The sequence below is a fragment of the Myripristis murdjan genome, chromosome 24 (genome assembly GCF_902150065.1).
Source record: "Myripristis murdjan chromosome 24, fMyrMur1.1, whole genome shotgun sequence".
NCBI lineage: Eukaryota > Metazoa > Chordata > Actinopteri > Holocentriformes > Holocentridae > Myripristis > Myripristis murdjan.
This window is the reverse complement of record NC_044003.1, coordinates 29,853,489-29,879,311: the sequence shown is the minus strand read 5'-3', so window position 1 is coordinate 29,879,311 and position 25,823 is coordinate 29,853,489. Positions and strand designations below refer to the sequence as shown.

Sequence of the window (25,823 nt, the reverse complement as noted above, 5' to 3'; positions counted from 1 at the left end):
GATGTGCGACAGATGGAATGTTGCGAACAAGGAGCCTCAGTGTAATGCAAACCACCCTAACTATTCCTTAACGCTCTCCATACTCTGTACTTAAGACTGCTCTACCTTCCTTGCAGGATTGCAATACCACACAAATAACAATGTTATAGTGAAAGGACATCTGGACTGGACATCTCTGTTTTTTACCTCTTGAATTCACATCACTTGGACTGACTGACACCTCTTAGAGCATCCATGCACTTTCTTAGTTGTCCTTGTAGCATCCTGTTGTTATTGTGTATGGGTCGGCCCCTCTGCATCGCTTGCCAGTGGAAAAAGTGAAAATTCACTTGAAACAAGTGAAAATTAGCTGGAAACAAGAAGCAAATTTTGCCAATGAAACAAGCAAATTTTCACTTGTTTCAAGTGAATTTTCACCTGAAACAAGTGAAACTTGTCTAAAAACAAGTTACTTCTGAGGTGATCATGTCTTATTTTAAGTGTAATGAGATATTTTGACTAGAAATAAGACATTTTGACTTGAAATAAGACAAATATTCTTGGTAAGATTTTGAGTTTTTGCAGTGTGGCAAAGTGGAAGATGGATGGAATACTGACAAAAAAAAAAAGTGGATTGGAGAATGGTTTAGTCATGACATGTAAATAGTGAGTCAGATTTTCCAAATTAAGTTTCCATGCAGGCGTGCACCTTCTAAAGGATTATCAGCTCCAATTTTTTCCCCCCATCACTGATTTGCATGCTTCTCTCCAGATCCTGGATGTTGGTCCCCGTGCTTAACTGTGGCAGAACAGGAGTGACCTTTTTGAGGATTTACACCTCCTCGGTGGTAGATTAATGCTGACTACCGACCTGTCTAAATGAGTTTTGTCTCTTTTATTAGGTGGCAATGTGAACATGCATCCATGAAATCTCCAGAACGTAGCAGAATTAGAAGTTGTTATCCAACCAGAGGAGGAGGAGGAGGGCATGAGCAGAGGCAGCAAGATAACAGCCAGTCCGAAGGTGAATTTTTCACCTGTTGTGTGCTGACGTGAGTTGGTCTGTTGATTAAGAAAAGAATGCGGGGGTGGGCTTTACCTTTACCATTCACACACTTACACACACACACACGTACACACAGACGGTCTTAACACATATAACAAAGCACCCCCTCCCCATCCAGAGGACGAGATGGAACAGGAGACCCTTTACCTCAATCACACCCCGAGGCCTTGAGACACCGAGCTCTGTATTTCATGTGTCTATAAAAAGAGCCTCCAGCACCGAGGAAACAACAGCAGACCCTCTCGTACAGAGCAGTTCATCACAGAGGAGAGAGAGAGGGAGAGAGAGAGAGGGAGTGAGTGAGAGAGAGAGAGAGAGAGAGAGAGGGAGAGAAGGCAGGAGAGAGAGATCACTCAGCAGTCTGAAAGATCTGTGAAGGAGAAACGGGGTGAAAAAAAAACAACAAGAGAAGGACAGAGGTTTTGGAAGAGGTAAGTAATCTTCTGAACTTGATTTTTTGTTACTGCAAGGATTTGTGTTGTGTATCATTATTGGAAGTCCCTTTTTTTTTAATTATTATTATTAAATGACTAATTTATTTCCAACATGTGCAGCTAGATTTGCTTTGTAAATTATCATTCAAACAGATTTACATTTTACATTAAATACACCTCATCTAATAAATATCTAGCAGGTGAGATTTTACCAGAATTGCTGCCCATTTTTTTGTTTACAGAGCCTTTAACAAATTTCATATGTCAGAAATGATAAGATTCCATTCTATTTTAATTACCGTTCGCAGACTTCTTTATCATGTCTATGGAGAGCAGAGCTCAGCTGAGTGAGTCATACTGTAGGAAGAGTGTAGGCTTGTCTCTTATGGAGCGAATGGCCCCCAAAAGAGTCACTCATTAAAATAATGCAGGGAATGGAGGGAGCACAGTTAGATGTTACTCTTCCATGAAGTCAGAGAAATGAGCAGTGACAAGCGGTGACTGGGTATCAAACTTCCAAAGTTTCCAGATGATCATTTCAGTGAAATCGGTGGAATCAAACAACCCGTTCCCCTCTAACCGATGCAATAAGGAAAACTGGACAGCACTGAATCTGAATTTCTGAATTTGATTCTTTTTAATTGCAAATTTTTTAAATTTAATACTGTTCATGTATATTTTATAAAGCATCTTGAGATTTTGCTGTATTTTAAAGTGCGCTCAGATTAGTTGTCAAATGTACCAACAGTGCAGCCCCATGCAGAGCCTCTCTCCAGGTCTGTCCAAACACAGTAGAGAGCAGCAGAGAAGCCAGGAGCGTGGTGAACGGCAACTGCAAAATACCACATTGTGGAATTCAATTTGGACAATCAGCTTTCTCCATAAAAGGCTGTCAATTTAGCAACACAACTGAAATCAAATTAATTCTAGATAGAAAACCTTTTACACTAAACGTTAAGAACATTATAGTAGTAGCATTTTAATTAATTTCCACATCGGTCATGTGTTATTATTTTATGATTATGGCATCAGAGTATTTTCAATTAGACTGTGCATGTGAAAATAGAATTAGGATAAAAAGTTAAAAATTAGAAATAGCTATAAACTATGCGCAGCACATCAGTTTCATGCTCTGTATTGGAACTATGTTAAATTGCACTGTCCCTTCCAAATGAAATTATTATTATCACTCATTTTTAGAATAGCTCAGTGCTCTCATATACACCCCGTTTAGAAGTTATCGCTAACTGTACAGTTTAATGGTAATATGACTTAGGTAACAGGCGGAGAGGGAGAGGGATTGGTGGTTCGCTGACACGCGGCAACAGAGAAGTGAAGGGAGCTGTCTGTCTGGTTGGAGATGTGTCATTACAGGAAGTCACTAAAGGCTGCCATCGATTCATAGCCTTCCTTTGCGTATCTTCCCTCATTATTCCATTGAGGACACTTCTGAGTATGTGTGGGATGTCTGAATGTAACCTAATTATCACTGTGATGATTGCATGTATGGTGTGTGCATTTGTGTCCAGAACTTTGCTGCAACAATGTATGAGCATACCCTCCTACACTATGTATACATTTTTTCTTCTTCTTTCTCATATGTGTGTGCAAGTGCATTCAATGCTTTCTCTGAAAGGCCTAACAATGGCACAAAGGGGAACAGTGGAGGCGCTGAATACAAGTCCTTGGCCATCACCATAGTCCCGCATTGCCTCTCAATAATCAATAATCCTTCAATAGCCCTCAACAGTTTTTCCATGAAAGTTAAAAAGGGCAACATAGCAGAGGAAATTCAAAGCCTTTTCATTGATTTTAAAAAAATAAATAAATAAATTTCACAATGTCCTTGGGCAGCTTCACTGGGGCTTTTGCATTCGGTACTATTTGTTTCTTGATGAAATTTTTCTGAGGAGCTCTGTGGGAAATTCTGGGCTGCTTGACAAAACCCAATTGTGACATTACAGCTTAGGGTCCGCTGAAACATAGTTACCATTGTTTTACCCTTGCTTTCAGTATCACTTATTTTAGGTCTGGGTGATATGGAGAAAATCAAATATTACATTTTTTTGACTGAACACCTCGGCGTGATGATATCGTAAGCACAGCTATTGATGCTTTCACAAAATACACACATACACAATGATATTTTATGACCAAAAAAATCATTAGAATTATGGATATGATAATAGAACAGCTAGAACGGTCCACTTGAGTTCAGAAAAAATCATCCCTTTACTGTAATGTAGCCATTAAAACCGTGACTGTTACGACTTTGTTTGTTCTTGGTCCTAAATACAGACACTGACAAGAGGCTAAAGGTTAAGAATAGGATGACAGGAAATGGATGTGATGGGAATGATGGGAGGCAGACTGGAGCAGTGAGCAGAGAGGGCAGTGAGGGATGGCAGGAGAGCCCAAGCCCCTGCTCAGGCTGGTGGGCAGATGCAGGGGTCCAGTGGCGGTTCTGGGCAGCAGAACGGAGCAGAGCACCCTGCGCTGATGGCACTGCCACACACTTATTCGGACAAAGGCGGACCCCCGGCCTGACACAGTGTCCTGGGAAAATCCTGTGGAGCCAGAAAACACAGAGCACTAGGAGGTTCGCAACCTTGGTGGCTAAGGGAAGTTTATGGACAGGAATGAAATGCACAGCCTTAGAAAAACGGTCCACTAGGATGAGGATGATGTAGTAGGCCAGTCATGAAATTGACAGCGATGTTGGACCAGGGACAGGTGGGTACGAGCAGCGGGCACTGCAAACCCACTAAGAGGCTGGTGAGAAGACATGGTCCCAGTGACGGACAAGGCACACATGAAGGCTTGAGTGTCTTTGTCCCTGGAGGGCCACCAGAAGTACTGATGAAGGCAAGTGTGCTATTGAATTTGGGGTGACAGGTAAGTAAGTCAGGACACCAGGAGAAGAGGGTGACCATGGAGGTGAGCCGGGTGACAGGAGCTGCTAGCACTAACCAAGACTGGGGCCACAAGAATATGGGGGAAGTAAATGAGGTGCAACTGGATGACCTCCAGGTGGTTACCCAACAAGGCACAGAGTAATGCATTACTCAAGCCAAGAGCCTGCTTTCCTATGCATTGGCATCCAGTGGTGTGGGGAGACCCCAAACTGAGCGGGGAGCATGGAGTCAATACATGTCTCATTGGCTGGCTCCAGAGCCGAGCTGCGTCCACGAGCAGGGGACTGAAGAAGATGAGGTGGTGTGGCTCATTAGGACCCCCCCACACTCACTGATGAGCCTTGTCTTTTTGTTGGAGAGGGCAGGAGGCAAGGAAGTGGCCAGGCTGGTCACAAGAAATACAAACCTCTGCCTTCCAGCAACACTGGCGCTCAGATGCAGACAGGCGAGGCCAGCCCAACTGCACGGGTTTGTTGGTGGAGGCAGATAGACGGGCTTGGAGGAGCAGTGGGAGGGGCCAAATGATCAGGGCCAACTAGGGGAGGACACTGGTGAGAGAGCGGGAGGAAGAGGCTGAAGGACAGCTTTACTTTTCTCTGTGGCTTTTGTCAGACAATTATATAAGCAGAGCCCATCCCTAGCCACTAGCTCATCTTTAATGTGATCACTAAGTCCATTAAGTAAAACCCCCTGCAGTGACTCATCGTTCCAACCGCACTCCCTGCAAATATCAAGGGCTTGACAGAGCGAGTCAGCGTGCGCCGGGCCCATCGTGGCCAGATTGTTCTGTTTGTTCTTGGACAAATGCAGCGGCCAAGAGAGTGACTACCATGGGAGTTGGCAGAACAATTTGGCAAAGAGTCGGTGTGGAGCCGGGGTTCTTATGCTGCTCAGATGATGAGCTGATGGAGGCCAGGTGTGGAGGTGAAGTAGGAGCCAGGAGAGAGAGAGGGAGCCACACACACACAGAGACACACACAGGAAAAAGGGAAAAGTGGAGTCACCGCAATGACGAACAAAAGACACTTCCATCACATCGTGACCCAAAGCCCATATAATATCGATATATTACATCGATACTTCCATTACAAATTCTGACAATTCAACTGCGCCCATTTGCCAAAAGTAATAGATTTTGGCAATATTAGAATAGACATTGTAACAATGAATTATTGAAATTCTTGATGCCTGAGATTTTCAGGGTAGGCAAAATAAACTGCGGCTTCAGCTTTCACCTTTTCCATCTGTTTGAATTTCTGTTACTGTGTCCATTTATTTTATTTTTCATTTATTTTTGATTTATTTATTGTACAGATGAGTCTTGCAACAGATGTGGTAGGTTTGAGATGGTCAGAGAAGCAGTTATTATCAGTTATTATTTATGTGTTCAAATGTTTGTTAACTTAACCATGTTTTCTGCCTGGGGCCCCGTTTGACAACAAAATGGTGCATCTCAAGAGGTTTATCCTCTAATTAAAATGTGAGAATAAATTAAAATTTCTTATTTTATTTAATTAGTTATTTATTTATGGCTTATTGTTATGGCTTACTGTTAGTGGACTGAATACAATTTCAATGTCAAAACATCAACTTTGAAAACAAATAACGTTAAAGTAACTGTTTGATATTTATATTTATGATGGGTCTAAAATGTTGGCGAAAGGCACTAAATCAAATTGTTGACTCAAATCACAGTTTGCAAAATCCACTGGAACTGAATCGCTCCAAAAAAATGAGACTTGTTCTTCCCTCAAGTTGCCAGCCAGTGAATCGTGAATCGGATCAAACCCAACATTCCAAAGATTCACACCCCTGAATGACATCTTAGGCAGGAATGTTCAATTATTTATTCAGTTAGTTATTTCTGTGTTTATAGTAATTGTTCACGCAGCAAATCAACAAATTAGCCCCGAAAGACTCCACACGTCCGAGCACGTCAAGTTATGTGTGGCAATTGGTGAGTGTTGTGTGAACACATTTCTTCTCACCTCTGTGACAGGACGTACCCCCCTAATTTGGGTATGATTTAGAGTCGAGTTGCCTGACGAGAGCTGGCTCATCCTGTCACAGAGCTCTTTGTCTTGGCTATGAAGGGAAAACCTTAAAAAAAAAAAAAAAAAAAGTCAGCGGAGGTATGCTTCCTTTGTGCTAGAGCAGAGCTTTGTGTGCCTTTGACAGTCATACTTGTCTGTGTGTCCCCCCCTGTGCCGTCCCAGGCTGAATATGGTGTGTGGATCCCGGCTGTTGGCGGTGATGATGGCGTTCGTGTGCACCCCTGGGTTTGGGACCATGTGCTCCATCTGCAATGACATGAGCTCCAAGGGCAGGATACTGGTAAGTCTGCGATTAACTGTCATCACCATCATCTTTCATGTTGCATTTTTTTTTTTTTTTTTTTTTTTTTTTTAAGAGATTCAAGCTCCTTTTTTCTAGAATTTCCCTGGTTGGGATCAATAAAGTATATCTATCTATCTATCTATATCTATCTAGTGGTAAACTTCATCTTCTGTATAATTACTGCCATCATTATCGTCCGCCAGAGAACATGAGCTCATTACTGCAGCCAGGAAATCTCCATTAAACAGAGGTGGAAAGTAGCTAATGACTTCCACCTCTCAGGCACTGCACTGAAATGCACTTTTCAGCTACACTTTACATCTTGTACGTTTTACTGCACTACATTTATGTGACAGCAATCATTTTTACGACACTTTTTTCACAGCAGGTAAACACATGCCTGTCTCCAGTGAGCCAACATGAACAATCGCAGGGCCCTGGCTCGGTTAAAGCTAAATGGAACAGAACCTTAAATGAATGTTATTAGTAACACCTGCGGTTACCTGCTATTTCATGTCAAAGCGGCTGCGGTGAGGAAAGGGCGGGCAAGCTTTACATCCAAAACACAAAGTCGAGCCAATACTAGCCAAGAGTTTATTTAACAGTTTGAGCTACAACAATAAAATACGTCTGATAGATGAATGCATTTTCCTTTGTAAACTTTAAGGAAAAGTTCACTCAGTGCAAAAAAAAATAGTTCCCTCTTATGCAATCCAGTCGTTTGTGTGGTTTTGCAGGTTTTCCAGTCTGCTGTGGTATTCCCGCTCTCCATGTATCCCATCAGGAGTCCTGCACCGGCCCTTTCATTATTTTAATAAAGCAACACCATGTACCATTGGTTTAGGTGTGGTAGCCCAGACTGTGCAGTCATTTTTTTTTTCATTGTGATAATTGGCTACTTGGCCGGTGTGTGCTGACATTTCCGTGCTCATTTTTAAAAGATATGACTCAGGTAACTGCGCAGGCTTTGTTTTATGACGGCTATAAATAGCTCATGTGGCGTCGAATTCCAACCCACGATTCATGTGAATTGCCAAACTGCCCCGTTGTTTCTGTTTCTCCCATCTTATCTGCTTCTAATCCATCCTCACCGGGGGCGGATAGGTTCAGTTTGCCAGTCTTTTTCAGCAGGAAATAGTTTTGTGCGAAAGTTGTTTATCCCGAGGGCTGTGGATTTTGCTGGCTATCCATGGCTTTTTTGGGGGGGGCCAGAGGGCTGAGTTTTTCACATGTATATTTTTGATGGTTTGAAAGAAAATATACTCCAGCCACATGTGATTGGGGTGCTGGGAGAAAAGGGAGACTCCTGCAGAATGGAAACCTCAAGTCTCAGGATGGATAGATTGCTCTTGGGCAGAGCTTCCCAAATTTTATTATGCAAGGAGCCACATGTAGAGATATTGTATATTTTGTGAAGAGAAAGGAGAAATGAGGTTGTCAAAAAGCCAGTTTACACATTTTCAAACATAATCTGAAATCGAGACGCTTCTTCAGATGTTTCACAGCTGCGTTACAGCTTAACTTTACAGGCAAAGAACAAATCAGAGGACCGAGGCAACAAAATCATAATCAATTCATGATCAATAATCAATTCATCATACTTTCTATGCAGTGCCTTTTTATGTTTTTGAAGTATGATCCTTATTGATTTTTAGGTCCTTGGTTCTCAAAACTGTCATGCTGCTCTGCTGCATTCACCAGTCCCTGTCAGTTTCTCAGGGCATCATGTCAACACTACCATCATTTAAAAAGAATTTGAATCAGTTCAATTCCTTGTTATTGAGAACAAAATGGACCCACCCAGGACATTCTCATCTCCACGGGGAAAATGTCTTTTTTCCCTTTTTTGTACTTTGGGTGGAATATTCCTTTAAATACGTTTAAATACAAGTATTTATACTTGAGTAAAACTTGACTTTTTTTTACTGGAGTTTTCTTCCCCATTACAATGCTGTTATTTTGACTTAAGTAAGTGGTTTGGCTACTTTTTCCACCCCTGCCATTAACAATGTGGCAACATCCTCCATCCCAGTCGGTTATGAAACTGCTCCTGTGTCTCTGTCTCCTCGAACACAGGCCTGCATTCACCAGTGCACGCACATGGCCCAGGAAGACTCCCCGCAGTTCAGATCCTTGGCCCTGGATTCAGATAGCAACGATGTCCTACTTAACGCCTTGTTTGCCACCCTGGCCTCTGAGGGAAGGTCCGAGGAGCCCGATCCAAAGTCCCGAAGCGAGGATCGACGCTCCTACTCAATGGAGCACTTCCGCTGGGGCAAACCCACCGGCCGCAAGCGCAGGCCCGTGAAAGTCTTCGCCTCCTCCATAGATGGCGGCGACTCTTCCGAGGGCAGATTCCTCCCGCAGGTGCGCAGGCAGCTGAGCAACATGGAGGATGAAACAGCCGGGGCCCTGGATCTAGGAAGTCCTCAAAGCCAGGGATTGCAGGGAATGAGGCTCAGCCCCAAACCAGACGCCCTGTTGAAGCAGCAGGAGAGAAAAGACGGGACCTATCGAATGAGTCACTTCCGATGGGGGAGCCCACCCGCTACTAAGCGTTATGGAAGCTTTATGAGGCCGTGGGAGGAGAAACCTCAGGGGCGGCTGCTCAAGCTCTACAGAGACGCTATAGTCAAGGATGTTCCATAGAGGAGAAGGGGATGAAGGGAGAAAGGAACGAGAGAGGGAGGGAGATGAGGAGAGGGAGGGTTAAGCCGAGTCTGATAGCAACTGCATGTCATTAAAACCCACAGATTTAAAATTACAAGAAGTTGTCCATATTATTAGCATGTTTCTGAGTTTTATTTTTGGACCAATATTTATTCTCATACCACAATGTTAACTAAAGGTGGGGATGTTTGGGGTGGGGGGGGCACAAAAAGGAAAAAAGAAAAACAAACAAAGAAAGAAAGAAATAACACTGATTCACCCACCTACTGCCTTGATCTTCATGGCCTTGACTTGAATGCCTTCTGAGGAATATTATTTTCTTGTGGGCGACACAACGTCATTACCGATCCAAACCATTTGAACAAGGGAGCAAACACTGAATGCCGTCCCGGGGTAAGAGGTGGGTGTGGGGGGGGAAGCAATTCCAAATTATTTTTTGTCCTGTTTATTTTGACGGAGGTATGTTGTACCATTTTGTAAATGAATATATTAAAGATCATCCTGTTTACGGCACACGAGGACTGTGACTGTGTGGTGTCAGATGATGAGTGCTGGTGGGACGCCCGTGCAGCGGCTCAGCGTCACAGGCAGGAGGCTCACAGACAGCCTGTGGTCCTGCCAACAGCAGTGCTACATGTTACTGGCAGCCTGCTACTGGCCCCTGCCACAACACATCATAACACACAACCTACAACAACAAACAATAAGATACATGCTATATACATCCATTCCCATAAGATGAATGAAGTTAATCCATGCTACACATTACTCCTTTAGCAAAGAAACGCTAATCTGCAGATTAAAGAAGACCACACTTCCCCTGCACTAATTAGAACACAGTGTCTCCTGGAACCTTTACATCAGTGCTCAGTTGCATGGGGACTTTTGTTGGCTGAACACACTGGAAAAGAGACACAGAGGTAAGTGAACTACACACACACACACACACACACACACACACACACATATTACTGCACAGCTACCACTATGCAATCCTAGCAGAATGAAACAAAGACGTGCTACCCAAAACTGGGTGTATGTTTGTCTTCACAAGGCTGGTCTGCAATCAGTCAGTGCTGAGAGGCCGCTCCAACGTCTACAAGACACACATGGGTAACACACACAACAGTTTCAGTAAACACACTGGAGATCCTTGGAGTGTGTTTCCTTTTAGCAGAGCTGTATGAGTTGTGTTACAACATGCAACAGCTACAAAATACTAGGAATGAAGAGGACCTTCATTATAAGTACAAATTACAATTTAGAAATTTGAAAAATCAAATTATACCTAATATACAACATATGATGCAGGATTTAATTGCACTAAACATACCATTAGCATATGTCAGTCTGAGATATGCCAGAGAAATGGACATGGAGGATGACACTGACAGAGGGAAGAAAATGTAACAAGACTGAAAAGAAGCGGTTTAGTTTCCATGTGTCGTCTGTCCGCACGTCCATTTGAATTTTGATAAGAATAAAGAGGAACATTTATGGCAGCAACACACAGCGACTAACAGAGTTGTTGGTTTTAACCCTTTAAAATCTGATCAACATCAGACGTCTTGTGTTTAAATGTTTGTGAAAGATGCCTTTCATAAGTATGTAACCCTGCAAATTCACTTGCTTTCATCCAAAAACACAGCAAGAAATATCCTGGAAATTAGTAAACTCAATTAGTGGGAAAAAAAAAAAAAAAAAAAAAATAGTGTACATACACACACACATTAATACACATCAATACCATTATTAAAATTACCACACAATTACTACAAAAATTTGTTACAAAAAAAAAAAAAATGAAATAAAAAAATTAATGAAGTGAATTTTGTTCACAGCTCCTCAGTTTCAAACAGTTAAAAAAGATATTCTGTTTATTTTGGTTTTGGTTTGTGTTCAGTCTCATGCTTGTGAAAGGCGTCTGAAAGTATTTGAACACAAAAAATTGACATTAATTCACCATCACTGATCTGAGCTTTAAATATATCACTATTAATATCCAGAGAGTTTTCTTGTATTTAAAAATCTAAAAAAAAAATATATATATATATATTTATATATCCATCTATCTGTACATATACATATAGCAAGGGGCTTATTTGCTAATTTCTTGTTGTTGTTGTTGTTTTTTGTTTGTTTCTTTTTTGCTCTTAACCGTTGACATGCATTTTTGCATGCAGTTAAGTTTCAGCCTTTGAAGGAAAAAAGTACCACACGGTTCCTACAAAGCACTGCAGTCTAAGTGAATATTTATGGATGATCGTGTTGTCTTTTCTCTCAATTTCATTAGAAATCAAGAGCTCTGCAGTCAGAATTCATTTGTCTCTGTGTTGTGAGGGAAATATATCAAATTCATTTAAATTCATTTATAAGGAACAAATGAAGTCAAGCATTGTAATGGTTACAGACAAGTTTATTCGCACAGATGGTCATCGAACTGTACAGCACAGCAATATCACTAGCATGCAAAGTCAGGTTTGACACTCGTAAGGCATTTTCTCCATGTAAAAGCTGCCTTTGTCACTAGGTAATCCAGTTTTAAAGTGCAAAGTTCACAGAATCAATAGATTTGACCTACAGCACTACACTGTAAACAGATACATTTACCAGACATGTAAATGACAAAAGTAAGATTGGAGTACTGTCCCGTTAAGATTATGTTACACTATGCAATGACAACAAGCGGATCAAGAGATTTTACATGTCTTCACTGCCAAACTGCCAGGTGCTGTATGACAATTTTACAAGTGTGGCATAAACACAGGTGTCAGTGGAGGGGTTAGACAGTTGCACGTTGCTTTTACATAACTTGTTCATGTAGGAAAGAGTCATTGGACTTAAAAGGGCCATACCAGTGATTTTGAATACTGGCCTGTTTACTACAATTGACGCACATTTTACATTGCAACAACCTATTTTGCAAATCATGTGGGGGTACTAAAAATTTTGCAACATATACATATGGTTGAAATCAACATATGGTTGAAACAGACACCTTATAACGTTCTGCCTGCACAGCTAACAAGTTGTCTATTCAAAAACCACGGAACTGATAATTGGCTGTGGAAAACAAAGATTTTTTTCTGAGGACTATTTTCTGGCATTTCACTCTGCCCAATGTCAAGTCATCAAAACACAACAGTGTGCAGAAAGTTTCAAGTTCATTTTCATATCATAGCGGAATGAATGGAAACCAATGGCTGGATAAAAGGGAGGAAAAATGATAACAGAGTTCTAAAATACAACTTTTTGCATTGGGAAAAGATGAGCAGAATCATGAAGTATATACATTTTGAAGATCTTACACTAAACACGCCAAATCACTGGTATGGTCCTTTAACTGTAAACTGTGTTTGAATAGTTGTGTCTTGACTGATGATTTAAGACACACACACACCCAGACGCACACATGCATGCAAGAAGGCAAGCATGCCTCTCCAAGAATGTAACTTGTCACATACATACGCAAAAACACGTGCAAGCACACACACACACACACACACACACACACACACATCCGCACCGACAAGACGAGTAAACGTGAACGGTGCACAAATGCACGAGTCACAGGGCAATCTGATACACCTGCATGTATGGATAGAAGTACACACATACAGCACGCCAACTGGACACAGGACAGCCAGAAACACTCCAGACACCATTATATGCATGACACAGGACGGTTATGGCAGCGACACCCACCACACCCAGCGCCCGATGGAGGGAACTCACAGAAGCACATAGGGGGACCAATGTGTTACGTCACGAAACTCAACCGAACGCTCACAGCACCATAACAAGAACAGAGGGTACGTATCAAAACACACAGGAGGATCTGCTAGCTACACTTAGCCTGAATGTTAGAATCTCTCTCTGCGTCATCCTCATTATAAATATATGCTACCAGAGCAACCAAAATATATCAGGCTATTGCCTATTTATTGCCAATATACTTTTTTATGCCTGTGTGTCCACACACACACAAAAAATGGCTTTAGGATTTATTCAGATCTACTTGTATGAAAAGAAATGTCTGATCGCCAACTCATCCCAGTGTGACTAAGGATCACTACATGACACCGAGGGAAAGGGGCAAGCTGGAGATGACTGTGCTTGAAGCCGTCTAAAAACCTGTGGCTACCTGTGTGAAGTGTGAAACTGTAGTAAAACGTGCTGTCCTTCCAAGATTACCAGAGGGGCTTGCAATGACACATTATAGAAGAATGCCGCATTCCCAAAATGGAGCGACTTTTTCCTTCATTTTGAAATAATAGTCACATTTTACAATTAAAACCTTGAATGCAGAATGTAATAAATTTTCCCGCATTTTGTAATAATAAGACCAGGGGTCTGTCTCCAGAGAGCAGGAGAGGGGCTGGACACTTTTCCCTGACCTTACCCTCTTGCTGGGGGCATGTCATGGGCTGATGTGGGCGTGTCTTGGACGGCTGTGGGCGTGTCTTGGGCTGATGTGGGCGTGTCTGTTTGGAGTCTGCAAATTGCAGTTGGATACTCCTCAAAGGGGCATGGCGCTCTTATATTTTTTTAGAGTAGTGCAATTTCCCGCTCTCTATCACAATTTTGTTTAAGTAAATTAAAAGGTATGGCACTTTATGCACTGAATTATTACAAATTTGTCCAAAGGGGAAAAAAAAAAAAAAAACACAAATCCCACATGAGCCTATGTAACAGTTATTTAAGTAACAGTTATTTAAGTAAGTTTTACATTTTGCGTTTCAGGCTTTTTATTACAAAATGCAGCAAGTTATTACAAAATGCGGCCTTGGTGCTATTTTGGAGAGATACTTTGAGAGCTCACTAGTATGACCTGTATTTTGACACAGGCTGCTCAGTCTCTTGTCAGTATCTATCTTCATCTATCACGCTGGTTTGTTATTTGTGGACAAAATTAAAAACTTCTTAACACTACCTTAGTAGTTTTTGCCCATTATCTATGGCCAGGATCAGTGCAGTGACGGTCTAAAATCAGATTGAATATATACACACAAAACACTCCTATACATCAACTTACATATTTATACTATATTTCTCTGTATGTACACATTTATATGGCAAGAGGAAAAAAAAAAACTTTCTTGAATGATTTTCTGCTTGTTGATCTGTTAAACACTGTAATAATCCATTCTGATCCTCAGGTGTTTCTGGTGGTAATGATGGTTTTTTTTTGCCTATGCAGTGCAGTATGAGTGTGTTGTGGACTGAGTGACAACACCTCAGTCTAATTTCCACTTGAGTCACCTATAAGGCACACTCACTTTGGGAGGATAGCACACAGGTCAGCAATTAACATAGCAACATAAAAATAATAATAATAATTATAATAAGACAAGGTCAGGGAATGCCCTAAATAAAACAGAAGCATATATGGCTAAAATTCTTTAAAAAAAGGACTTGTGTGTTTCCATATCACTGTCATTATATCACTGAAACGTAGTGAATATTATTTTTAGCAGTGCAGAATCCACCAAAAATACAATTAAAAAATGTAATGCCTCCAATTCCCATAGGATCTTCCTTTGACCATAAAATAATGATAATAAAATGAATGTAAAAAGATGTTTATATGTGAAAGGGTAGTATGGCACCCTAACAATGAATTAACCTGTCAAAAAACCTTGTAATGCCATCAAGGATTATGTTTCCAGTTACAGGGTGAGCAGCAATTTAACTGAGCTGCAAAGTGTGGGCCTCAGGACGTTTTTTCACCGTTACTAAATTTCTCCCACGGTTCTTGGCAATGTCTCGGTTGTAAACACTCCTAAGAAATGCTTGACGTAAACCAAACAGAACGCTGAGGGTAACTGAGGGCAAAAGGATCAATTTAAGTTTGCGTTGCTTGCTGCATTCATTTACATTTGTCAGCTTGTTTTTGTCTGCGGTCACAGGGAAAAAGAAAATGTCATTTCAGGTGGTTAGAGAAATCAATAGGTGTCTGCAAACACTGTGACTGTCCCATCATTCCCTGGGGTTCTCTGAATTGATGGTGAAGTTCCAGAGGAAAGAGAGTTTGCCCCTCTCCGAAAAACCACTCCTGACTCCACTTTACTCAAGTTCTATGATGTCACGGTGAAAACGTCTGACTAGTACACGCAAAGGTCAGGAAACTTCATCTCGTAGACAGGTACAGATCGACTCTGACTTTGGCCATATCCTGAGGAGATAGTTCCAGATGGGCTGGGCGGGGGCCTGGACGGGACAAGAAGACAGGAATCATTATAGGAAAATCATCATCATCCACTTAATTAGTCAGAATCACTGTCATCAGTGTCTCCCCTTACTGATTTTACACTGTTTTACACTTTTATTTAAAAAGATACCAGTGGTTTTGAATGTTTGGCCCATTTACTACATTTTACCCACATTTTACATTACAACACACCATTTTGCAAATCATATGGGGATACTAAAGATTTCACTATATATAATCAAACTCCCTCAGCTTTCAAATTTGAATTTCTACCTGAAACATCCACCTGATAATGTTCAGCTTCTGCAGGTAACAAAGTCATCAACATTCATAAACTACTGAACTGATAATTGGCTGTGTAAAGTTAAAGTTTCCCTAGCGACTATTTTCTGCAATCCCAAATTCAACAAGGTTGCTGCCCACATTTTCACATCAAATTTAACACTTTGCAAGACCCCAAAGGGAGAATCGAACACCATTTCCACAGCAAAACAAATTTACATTTATAAACTTCATCAATGAAATGAATCTGATGATTTTTAGGGATATTTCTCTGGATAGTTTTGTATTTTCATATAACAATCATATGTAAAATCACAAAGTATCGGGTCAAATTAATGGCAAATGCTATGAACTGTGCTCTACTGTTATGCTTGGAATTAAATAAAACTCAGTGTTTAAAAAAAAAAGCATGTTAATTTAACAGTTTATTTTTAATGACAATTTCCATGGAGCTGTTTTGACAACACTCTGCGAAACAGTAAGGCTGTTCTGGTCGTTCTCGCACCCCCAGCCGGCTAGGGGTACGAGACGTGCACATTACAGTACATCCACCATTCATCCACTTTCACAGTCCATTAAGACTGTAAACTCCAGATTGGCGGTCACCAAACTAAAAGTCAGCCACTGTCCTTGATGTCACATGTGTGGCGTTGTGGCTCCGCATTACAGACATTATTATCCAGATTCCAGCAACTATCCGAAATAACAGAGAGCTCTGTGTCCCCTTCTGAACCCTCCTGAGCATCATCTGCACTTTTTTGTGAACTTCTTTAACCCTGTGACCTTCTGTAATCCTTCGTGAATCCCATGGAGAGATACAGTATTTCTCACACTGCTAGGCATCACCTCAAAATTTACCTTAACTTCAGAAAATGTTATTCAGGACTTTTTAAGAGTCTGCCGGTACTCTGTTTCAAGTCATCAAAACACAACAGTGCTGCTGCTTTTAGGAAAACTAATGTGGACGACTTCATTATGGTGATGGAATACAACAACAATCACTAGATACTACACTTAACATGCATCACTGGTATGAGCCTTTAAATATCTCATAGCACTGTCTCTTACCTTATTGTAATTTCGAAGATCTGATTCAGTTTGCTCTGCAGCAGTGTGGCCTGAACAGGATAAAAAAAAAAAAAAAAAACAGTCACATGAGACAATGTCAAAACGTCAGAACAAAGGAAAACTTTGTTTAGAAAAGGAATGAATAGAAAATGATCTTTTTGTTGTACCCTGGCACCGCAGTGGGCAGCTATCTCCTCAAACGGGGCTTTCTGGAATTTCTCCACCACTTGCCTCCTACGCTCCCTCTCCTGCTCCTCCATACCCACGCTGTCCACTGGAGGGAGACACAAACACCGTCTCACACTTTCAATTCGATAATGAAACAGTGAAATGTTTAAAGCTACGAGCCATCATTTGCGCTTGAGTGTGCCCTCTTGTGGCTGTGCACGGAATTACAGAAACACTTGTGTATGTGAGGTGACATACCGATGGCATTTTTCAGGGTTTCAAAGGTAATCTCCTCCGCTGGCGTCCTCTGCAGAACAGAACAATGAAGGCAAGTACAATTAAAAAGTAGTTTGGTACATAGGTGAGGTGAATGAAAGGGTGTATTGGGCTATTTGAGTCAAGTAAAGCTCAAATGTGGCCAAAACTCCTCGAAACATCTGGGCATCAAATACTCCATAAAAGTCAAGATGTGCAAACCACTCTTTTTTTATATATATATATAAATTGCTTCTATCCTCACCTCCTCTTTCTCTGGACTGTTACGGGACTCTACCTCCACCTGCAGTGAAATGGTTTCTCCGATGCTCTTTCTCTTGGACAGGCGGTCTTCATCTGAAATATAAGGGTTGCTGAGCAAACCGAGCAAACAGTCTTTTTCCTGTTTAAAATGACAGAATCTACACTGTTTCATCCATGAATAAACACTGTTTTTCATCAGTGTGTTTGATTGTATGCTTTCATCAAGTGGACATGGGAGTGTACAAGCTGTAAGGCGGCCTGGAACACAGGTTGGCAACCAGCTCATGTCATCTCACGGCACAGATCTGTTTTTAAAAACAAGTGCAAAAAGTGACTTGCTGCGAGTGTGGATGGTTCTGAGGGCAGCAACAAAGAGAAGTCTGTTACCTAAATGGTGTTTTCTGTTGTCTTGGTTTGCCACACAACAAGTTACCTTTTAACAAGACTTCACAAATGAGGCAGATAAAGCTTAAGCAATCAACACGGCGGAGCCCAAGAATAAAAAGCAGAGCCAAGGGTTTAAAACTATTCGTGGCGTGAAAAAACAAGCTATTGAGGACGGCTATAAAGTTGCACAGCCAATTGCCAGACATAAAAAGGTTGTGGAACAGTTAGTTATGTGTTTGGATGGAGGCCTCACCATTGGGAGAAAGGAGTCTGATCAGTTTGAATTAGAAAATGAAAAGCTTGTGAAACTCATGTTCTTGTCTGACATCATCAGCAACCTTGAACCTACAGCTGCGCCAATATAGCTCCATTTAACACATAGAGGGTATTTGTGTCCAAAACTGGAGTGGATTCATGGGACATTCGAAGTGAACCCTTACTTAACAGAGCCCTGAGCCCATCAATCTGTCAGTCCTCTTGACGTAAGCATGTACATGTGACCACTGGAGTTCGTGCCTCTGATAAACCCAAAAGTTGAGAGTGAGAACAACACGCCTTTTGTTTCGATGCCTGGGAAATGAGGAGTTTGACATGCAGCAGATTTAGCATGATGCATCCTAACTGTGGGCATCGGCCTTCAAGGAGCTGCACGAAACAATGGAAAGAGCCGACAATGACCAAGGTTCTTGGATATGATCATTGGGAAATGTGGTTGGAAGAGGTTGGACAGCCTGAACAAGTTTACAATGTTTTGTTAAAGTGTCCCAGGCGTAGCCGGTTAACAGTGGATAGTTGGGAGGAATCTGTGCGGCTGTAGATCATCAATTATGAAACGCAAACATGACAGATATCATGACTAACACAGATAATCTGGGACAAGGATCACACTAAATCAGTGAGTAAGATGATCTCAGTGAAACAAAATTTACTGCATTCTAACAACACGGATACATTTAAGCAAAGCTAAAAATGTGTTCTGTGATGATTGATCTTGCTGAGTAATAAGCGGGGATATTTTTTTCCTCCCTTTTTGCCTCTCCCTATCTCTTCTGCGTCTTTTCCCTTTGTGTGTGTGCATTGCCGAGTGTTGACATATGGAATTAGACGAGTTATGCAAGCAGTTATGTAAACTGAAACAGAATGGAAGAATTGGAAAATACTGTAACTTGGCATGGGATACTGAAAAGCTCGCTGACCCTGGAGTTTAAGAGAAAGTCCTTGAAGGAGATGACCAATATTAGTAAGGATCTGCCATGCTGAAGAGTCCTTTAATAACATACTGAATCTCTTCAAGCTTCAAGGCTGCGGTTCACTTCTCAACACTGAATTTCCACACAGGGATCGATAAAATATCACATCATATAAATGTAGCACCCTGATGAAGGCAATATAGATGAAACATATTTCTCAGTCCATTATTTACATGGAGAGAACAGCTACGTTTTTATTGTTTCTTGAAAGAATTCAAGCACTTCATCACATTTGAAAAGTGAACACTCAAAAACAAGTACCAGCCTTCATCTCCACTAATGTTCATGCTTCCCCCAACTATGTCAAATTGAAAATTCCATGGCTTTCCACGATATTGAATTTACAGAACCTATATAAATATGAGTGTTTTTTTATTTATCATCATTATTATTTTTTTAATCTTTGACTAAAATTTTAATCACACTTCAGATTTAGAGGTCTAGTTGAGGTTTATTATGTTAGAGCTATATAAATTTGAGTGTTTTATCTTTAGGATTTAAAAAAAAAAAAATCTTTGATCAAAATTTTAATCATACTTCAGATTCGGGGGTTTTGTTGAGCTTTATTAATGTTTTAATCTGCGGGTGAAGTGAATATGAGTACAAAGAAAACTCATCCTTTATTTGGTGACTAAGTAGTTGCTGTTTTTGTTTTTTAAACTGAGTGAAAAATTCAAAGCTAAGATACCAGTCTTTCATGGCTGCATCATAACATGAAATAGAAACGATCTTCATGTCTCGTGTATCATTTTACGTACACTGCCATGGAATACAGCAGCACATGTTTGGGATCTTTGGAAACCTTGGGATCTCCACCAGAATTAAGTGAGCCAGACAATTCCATGAGATTCCATGACTTGTCACAGGAATTTCTTAAATTCCCTGACATTCCCAGTCTGAAACAGATTTTTCAAAACTGAAGGACCTGTGGGAACCCTGAATACAACATGTGAGGCTCATCCTAAGCGCTCCTTACCAGTGTACTGAGGGACGTAGGGTGTGGCCAGTCTCTCTGTGTTATAACCGCTGCCTCCCAGGACCTCAGTGATCTTGGACTGCAAGAACAACACATCCCCTTCTGCCTTCTCCAGTGATGAAGGCAGCCTGAGAAATAAAGGGATGTGTGGTGGTGGGGGTGGTGGGAAAATAGGAGACAGAATTAAAAAAAATTCTGAAAAAAAAAATGCATCTGCCATGAAGGATTACCTACATATGGTAATGGTCAGAGATTGGGAATCTCAATGAAGAAACTTCTTATCCATGACTTTCATCCAGATTCATCAAAAAAGCAAAAATATATGAGGCTAAGACATGAGTGAATAGGAGTACAGTATCTAGGTTTAAGAAGAATAGAGGTGTCAATGTAGTGGGCACATACTTGGGATTATCTATGAAGACATCCTCAGGCAAAAGGTAGGGACTCTCTTTCTGTCTCACCTCAATCACCTTAGGGAGAGAAGAGAAAGGCAGTTCATCAAAAGAATGGCAAACTAAAAAATATAATTTTTTCACTGAAATGGTTTTTATTGTCAATAATGGTTGCAGAAAACATCATGAAACAGTGAGAATCTGAAATCCGTTCTATATGCAGATAGAGGCCTCGAGGTTCATTTCTGCAGCTGTTCTGCTGGGGATTAAAAACTGACTTTCACACATAAGAGTGAAGCGGCCAATCAGAACACAACCTCAGTTTTTATTCCTCCTGTCCCCATCTGATTGACTCTTCTACCGCACCTGTTATTTTTCATTAGCTTCAACAAACAATAGTCTCAGCTCATTATTACCTTGTTAGCACAGTATGCTTGAGGATTAAGAAGACAAGAAGAGGCGAGACCTAGCAAAGGCATCCATGTAAATACAGAGCTTTAGTTACATCACATCAGTGTAAAGTGGATGCTGTTAGAAAGTAAGCTCGAGCTACAAAAACATTTGCTGACATATTGCTGCAGTGCTATTTCCAGGTATTTTCACTTTCACTTTTACAACGTGACATCTGGTTGGGTGATAACAGTGTTACAACAATACAGTATCTTTACCCTAAGGGATTGCCCACTCAGTCCTGCTGGAATATATACTAATGCAGCCTTTAAAACTGCACTTGATTACAGTTACTGACCTTCAGGAACTCTCAAATCCTGATGGATGATGAAGACAGAATTCATGAATAATACTAAATAAGAAAATCCCACTTTTTTAACTGGCCAGACCATCCCTTTAGACAAAGTGTCACGGTATCCACACACTAACACATTCCACAGTCCCTGACCTCATGGATGTGCTGGCAGAAGGCTGGGACCGTGGTGAGTTGGCAGATGAGGTTGAGGTAGGCAGCAGCGAGGGCATGGACAGCACAGCGGTTATAAATCGGCAGAGACTCATCTGTCGACAGGGCCAGGTCCTAAGCCAGAAACACAAGGACATCAGCCAAAACAGCCACACTGAAGACTGGGGGCTTACAAAATAAACATCATCTATGAAATTTCTTTTTTTAAATGCATTTCTGAACAGTGTTTTTGATTGGGTCCATTTTTTATATGGCATAATTTATTATTGTTTGGTGCTTTATTTATTTTAAGTTTTAAACATTTTTTAATATATTTCATAATACTTGTTTTGATGTCCTCTTAAAGCACTTGGGCCAGCTGCTGTATAAATGAAAGTAATTGTTTGATCAGGATCTATCACTGGAAAAAGGAGAACCTCATCCACACATGGATGGAAGTTCTCCTACAATAACGTGAGTGTGCCTGCATTGATACCTGCAGGGCCAGTGCCAGGCGGATGAGGTCCACCACCACCTCTTCGTTGGCCAGCTCCATGCTGAGAAGAGCCAACAGGGTGTAGAGGGTCTCGTAGTGCTGCCGCCCACTGCTCTGCTCCTTACAGCCCAGGTAGATGTGTCGGTACAGCTGCTGGCCATGCTGGGGAGTGAGGGATTCAGGGAGAATCGAGGGAAAATCAGAGTCTGTACTGACATGCATTGATACCAAGCCTGACTTATGATGGTGATGGAGGATGGCTTACTTTCTTCATGAACAGGTTGTCCTGTCTGGAGCACTTGTCAACTTTGAGCTTGAGCACAGAGATATCAGAGATGATGCTGTACAGAAAGACAGGAACACACACACAGCAGTTTTAATGAAAGGAGGGTATTTTCATAATTTGTGGCAAATTTGTATGATGAAGTGATTAACCATAACAGGGACATTTAATGAAAGAAAAATACTATAATCTAATCAGCCATTTAGGACACATTCACTCGTTACCGATGAGCCATTCGCAAGTGATAGGCTGACAGCACTGGTAGCCCTGCCCACTTTAAGCGACTGTTTTTGAGAGGGCTACAGTGATTGAAAATATGTATTAAATGGCATTTGAAAGAGCCACAGATTAACTGCCTTATGCTTTTGAAGATGACTTGATTTCCGGAAAGGAGTTTTTAGTTTTGTACAATATAAATAAATCCAGAAACTTTGAGCATGCAGTTTCACTGACAATATAGTGTCTATCTGTTGAGAAGAACTAGTTTTATTCAAAAAGACCTAACTCAGACTGCAAGATCTATGCCAAAACTACAAAAACCCTGTTGTTTGTAATCATGTTTGGAACTTTCCCTATTAGTATTATTATTATATTTATTACTAATGACATAATAATGAAAAATACCCGACTCCCCCAAATTCTAAAGATGTTTGGCACTAACTTGCAATCTACAAATGTATAATGGAAGGTTTGTAAGCATGTCCAATATCAGAAAATACTTACTCATATAGCTGCCCGAAATCCACACACACACACACACACACACACGTAAACTCACACACCTTATGGTGGAGAACTTAGGCCTGTTGTCGTGTCGGTCAATGAGGCTGAGGAGGATGGTGAGCACCAGCAGGCGAACCTCTGGATCCTCGGTCAGAGAGAAGGAGAGCAGCGGCTCCAGGAAGGAGCTGGGGAGGGCCGTCAGCATGTTGGTGGTCTGGAAGCCTGCTGTCACCTGAGAGACAAATGGACATTAACTAGAAAGGGAGCACAATATTTCAATGGCAAAAAGGACTAATAGGTGCTAGCCAGACAGCTGGTGCGCACTTCTGAGAAAAACTATTAAAATAACAGTTTCTGCACATTCCAACAGAAAATTTGTGTTTTTTCAGGCTACAAGCCAAAATCCAACAATTTCAAAACACATTCTTGCTCGCCTAGAAAGAACAAAACATATCACTGATATCCTGAACTTGACATCCACTACTCTGGTGGAAAAGAAAGCAAAGAGATGTACTTTGTTTATCTATTTTGTCTGTGTCTTTTTTTGGCCTTGTTCAAGTTGCCAGTCCAATTCTGATTTCTGGCATACCAGCAAAAAAACATATGGAAACCAATTTTGCAGATCAGATTTGTATGTGGTTTAAACTTTCTACAAATGCATCTCAGTCTCACCACTCTGCCCACACAAACAAGGTTTCAAACTGTAATTTACATCACTGCTGATATGAAGCATGATAGTGGCATTACATCCGGAGCATCAGGAATTTAAAAAAAATAAACAAATAAAATGAACTGTAGTGTGAGACAATGGGCTAGAGGCAGAAAGCGATGAACAAATATTTTCTTATTTTTGTTTAAATCCACTGATTCCTTCTTATTTTGTTAGATTTCTAGGATTCAGTGTTTTCTCATTTCATCATTTGCAAATTATAGTGTGGACAGTCAGTCCTACATTTGAGAAACAAAATCAGATTTGCATGCAGTCTGAGCAAAGCCTTTGTCTTTGGTTTTTCTCTCTCTCTCTCTCTCTCTCTCTCTCTCTCACCTTTGCTTTAGCTCTCCTGTCCCTGTCATCTGTGTCCTCTAGCTCTGGCTCAAACTTTACCTGGAAAAGGACAGACTCCAGCACACACCTGTTCTCTCTCTGTCACATCTATATGAAAATAAAATGCTATTCCAAACCACAACCTGAAAACTTTGCGCTGCGCTGATTCAAGGTCATAAAGGAACCGCATTTTACACACATTCTAACTAGCATGATAATCACAAAATTTACCTGGACCAAGGACTTAAGCAGCATGACCTGAATCATCCTGGTTCCCTCAGGCCTGTGTAGAAAAGAGTTAAGTCAAACTCAATGTGGCATAAGATGATGTGTGATTGGGGTGTGTTTATGTGTGGAGCAGAAAAGAGTATGTGCATTTAAACATGTCTGAGCATCTCACCCAGAGGCTGTGGAAACCAGAGCTGGGTGAACCCCAGGCACAGGGATCTTGCCCATGATAAAGAGCATGACCTCTGACCTTTGGTATGTTGGCAGAGTATTGGCAAATGAACCTGAGACAGACAGACAGAGAGGGAGAAAACAACATCAGTGACAAAGGGAAAACAGGAGGATGTGACAAAGAAAGAAAAAGGAAGAGAAGAGAGGAACAAGGATGAATCTGGGGCAGAGGAGGATGGAGATCAAAAACAAGATACATATAAATCAGAACAAAATGCACACACACACATAAAAAAAATAGTAAAAGAATAGTAATTACTGCAGATTAACCTGTAGTCCAGATGATAACCTCTCAATAACATCACACCCTCAATAAATTCTGCTGCAGTACTCCACTTTAACTATAAACTTTAACTTTTCCCAGACAGGAATTTGATTAAGACAGGACTACGCATTAATCCAGAATATCTTAAAGGGTGTCTTTCCAAAACAGATCTTAACTTCAGATTAGTTAAACCTGGAATATGGAGTCCTTGATTAAATTTGAAGTGGTAAATCCACCAGATTCATGTTTTTCTTGGTTTGGGCGACACCTTTGGTAAAAAGTGGTTATTGCTCCAGTGTTTTGCACTCTGTATGCATAAGCTCTGCACAACAACAAAGACTCTCAGTACTGATGGTGAGTTATCTCTTATATTTATTCTACTATCTCACCTTTATCACAAACAAGCCACCGTTGTTGCTTCCATAAACATAAAGCATGTCAGATTTTTCCAGGGGACAAACCGTGCACCCTCACAGGAGTTTAGCCAAAGTAAAAGCTTTCATGAACTGGTTATAGGTTGATAGAGAGTATCCAAATGTACATATATTTATATCAAAAGGTTGTAGATAATTACTTTTATTTCAAACCTTGATGATACTCATAAATCAATTTGAGTCATTCCAGTGTAAAAGGGCATTTTAACCTGTGACTAGAATTAATCCCCAGCAGGCCAGGGATGACTGAATTACAGTATTCATCTTACCTGGATGGTATGTAGCAGGTTTATTTTTGGCCACGACATATGTATGCTGACAAAAAAAAATGAAGCATGGCAAAGAGCCATTTTTCCCATGCATGGAAGAAGAACTTGAACGATTACTTGAAATTCCTTACACCTTATGGGAGGTGTACTTTGCTCAGCATTTCATGGATCTGACTTGTCGAGCTATGGAGAGATGACACCTGTGTGGATATATTTTTAAAAAGTGCAGTTCCTTCATCTCTAGTGTTCACAACCTGCTAAGAGCTTCCTCTGGCCTCTAATCCACAGAGACAGGAAGGA

The 25,823-nt window shown here is 40.9% G+C and overlaps 2 protein-coding genes across 4 annotated transcripts in view; one reads left to right on the top strand and one right to left on the bottom strand.

Moving 5' to 3' along the window:
* The first annotated feature begins 1,403 nt into the window (after positions 1-1,403).
* Positions 1,404-9,515, top strand: LOC115355830 (pro-opiomelanocortin B-like). Its single transcript, XM_030046735.1, has 3 exons — positions 1,404-1,476; positions 6,611-6,728; positions 8,808-9,515. The coding sequence occupies exons 2-3, from the start codon at positions 6,618-6,620 to the stop codon at positions 9,378-9,380; spliced, it is 684 nt and encodes a 227-aa protein (XP_029902595.1). The 5' UTR covers positions 1,404-1,476; positions 6,611-6,617; the 3' UTR covers positions 9,381-9,515.
* Positions 9,516-14,120: 4,605 nt separating this feature from the next.
* The window catches only part of LOC115355829 (protein EFR3 homolog B), a 47,575-nt gene continuing 35,872 nt past the window's right edge, over positions 14,121-25,823 (bottom strand). For all 3 annotated transcript variants that reach the window (XM_030046733.1, XM_030046732.1, XM_030046734.1), the window contains 13 exons: positions 24,497-24,608; positions 24,328-24,379; positions 23,111-23,283; positions 22,311-22,386; positions 22,046-22,207; positions 21,553-21,684; positions 20,665-20,732; positions 20,263-20,390; positions 17,651-17,742; positions 17,389-17,437; positions 17,130-17,236; positions 16,963-17,012; positions 14,121-15,611 (listed from right to left, as the gene is read on the bottom strand). In XM_030046733.1, coding sequence (XP_029902593.1) covers positions 15,506-15,611; positions 16,963-17,012; positions 17,130-17,236; positions 17,389-17,437; positions 17,651-17,742; positions 20,263-20,390; positions 20,665-20,732; positions 21,553-21,684; positions 22,046-22,207; positions 22,311-22,386; positions 23,111-23,283; positions 24,328-24,379; positions 24,497-24,608 — 1,307 coding nt within the window. In that variant the 3' untranslated portion in view covers positions 14,121-15,505. The remainder of the gene's footprint in view (positions 15,612-16,962; positions 17,013-17,129; positions 17,237-17,388; positions 17,438-17,650; positions 17,743-20,262; positions 20,391-20,664; positions 20,733-21,552; positions 21,685-22,045; positions 22,208-22,310; positions 22,387-23,110; positions 23,284-24,327; positions 24,380-24,496; positions 24,609-25,823) is intronic.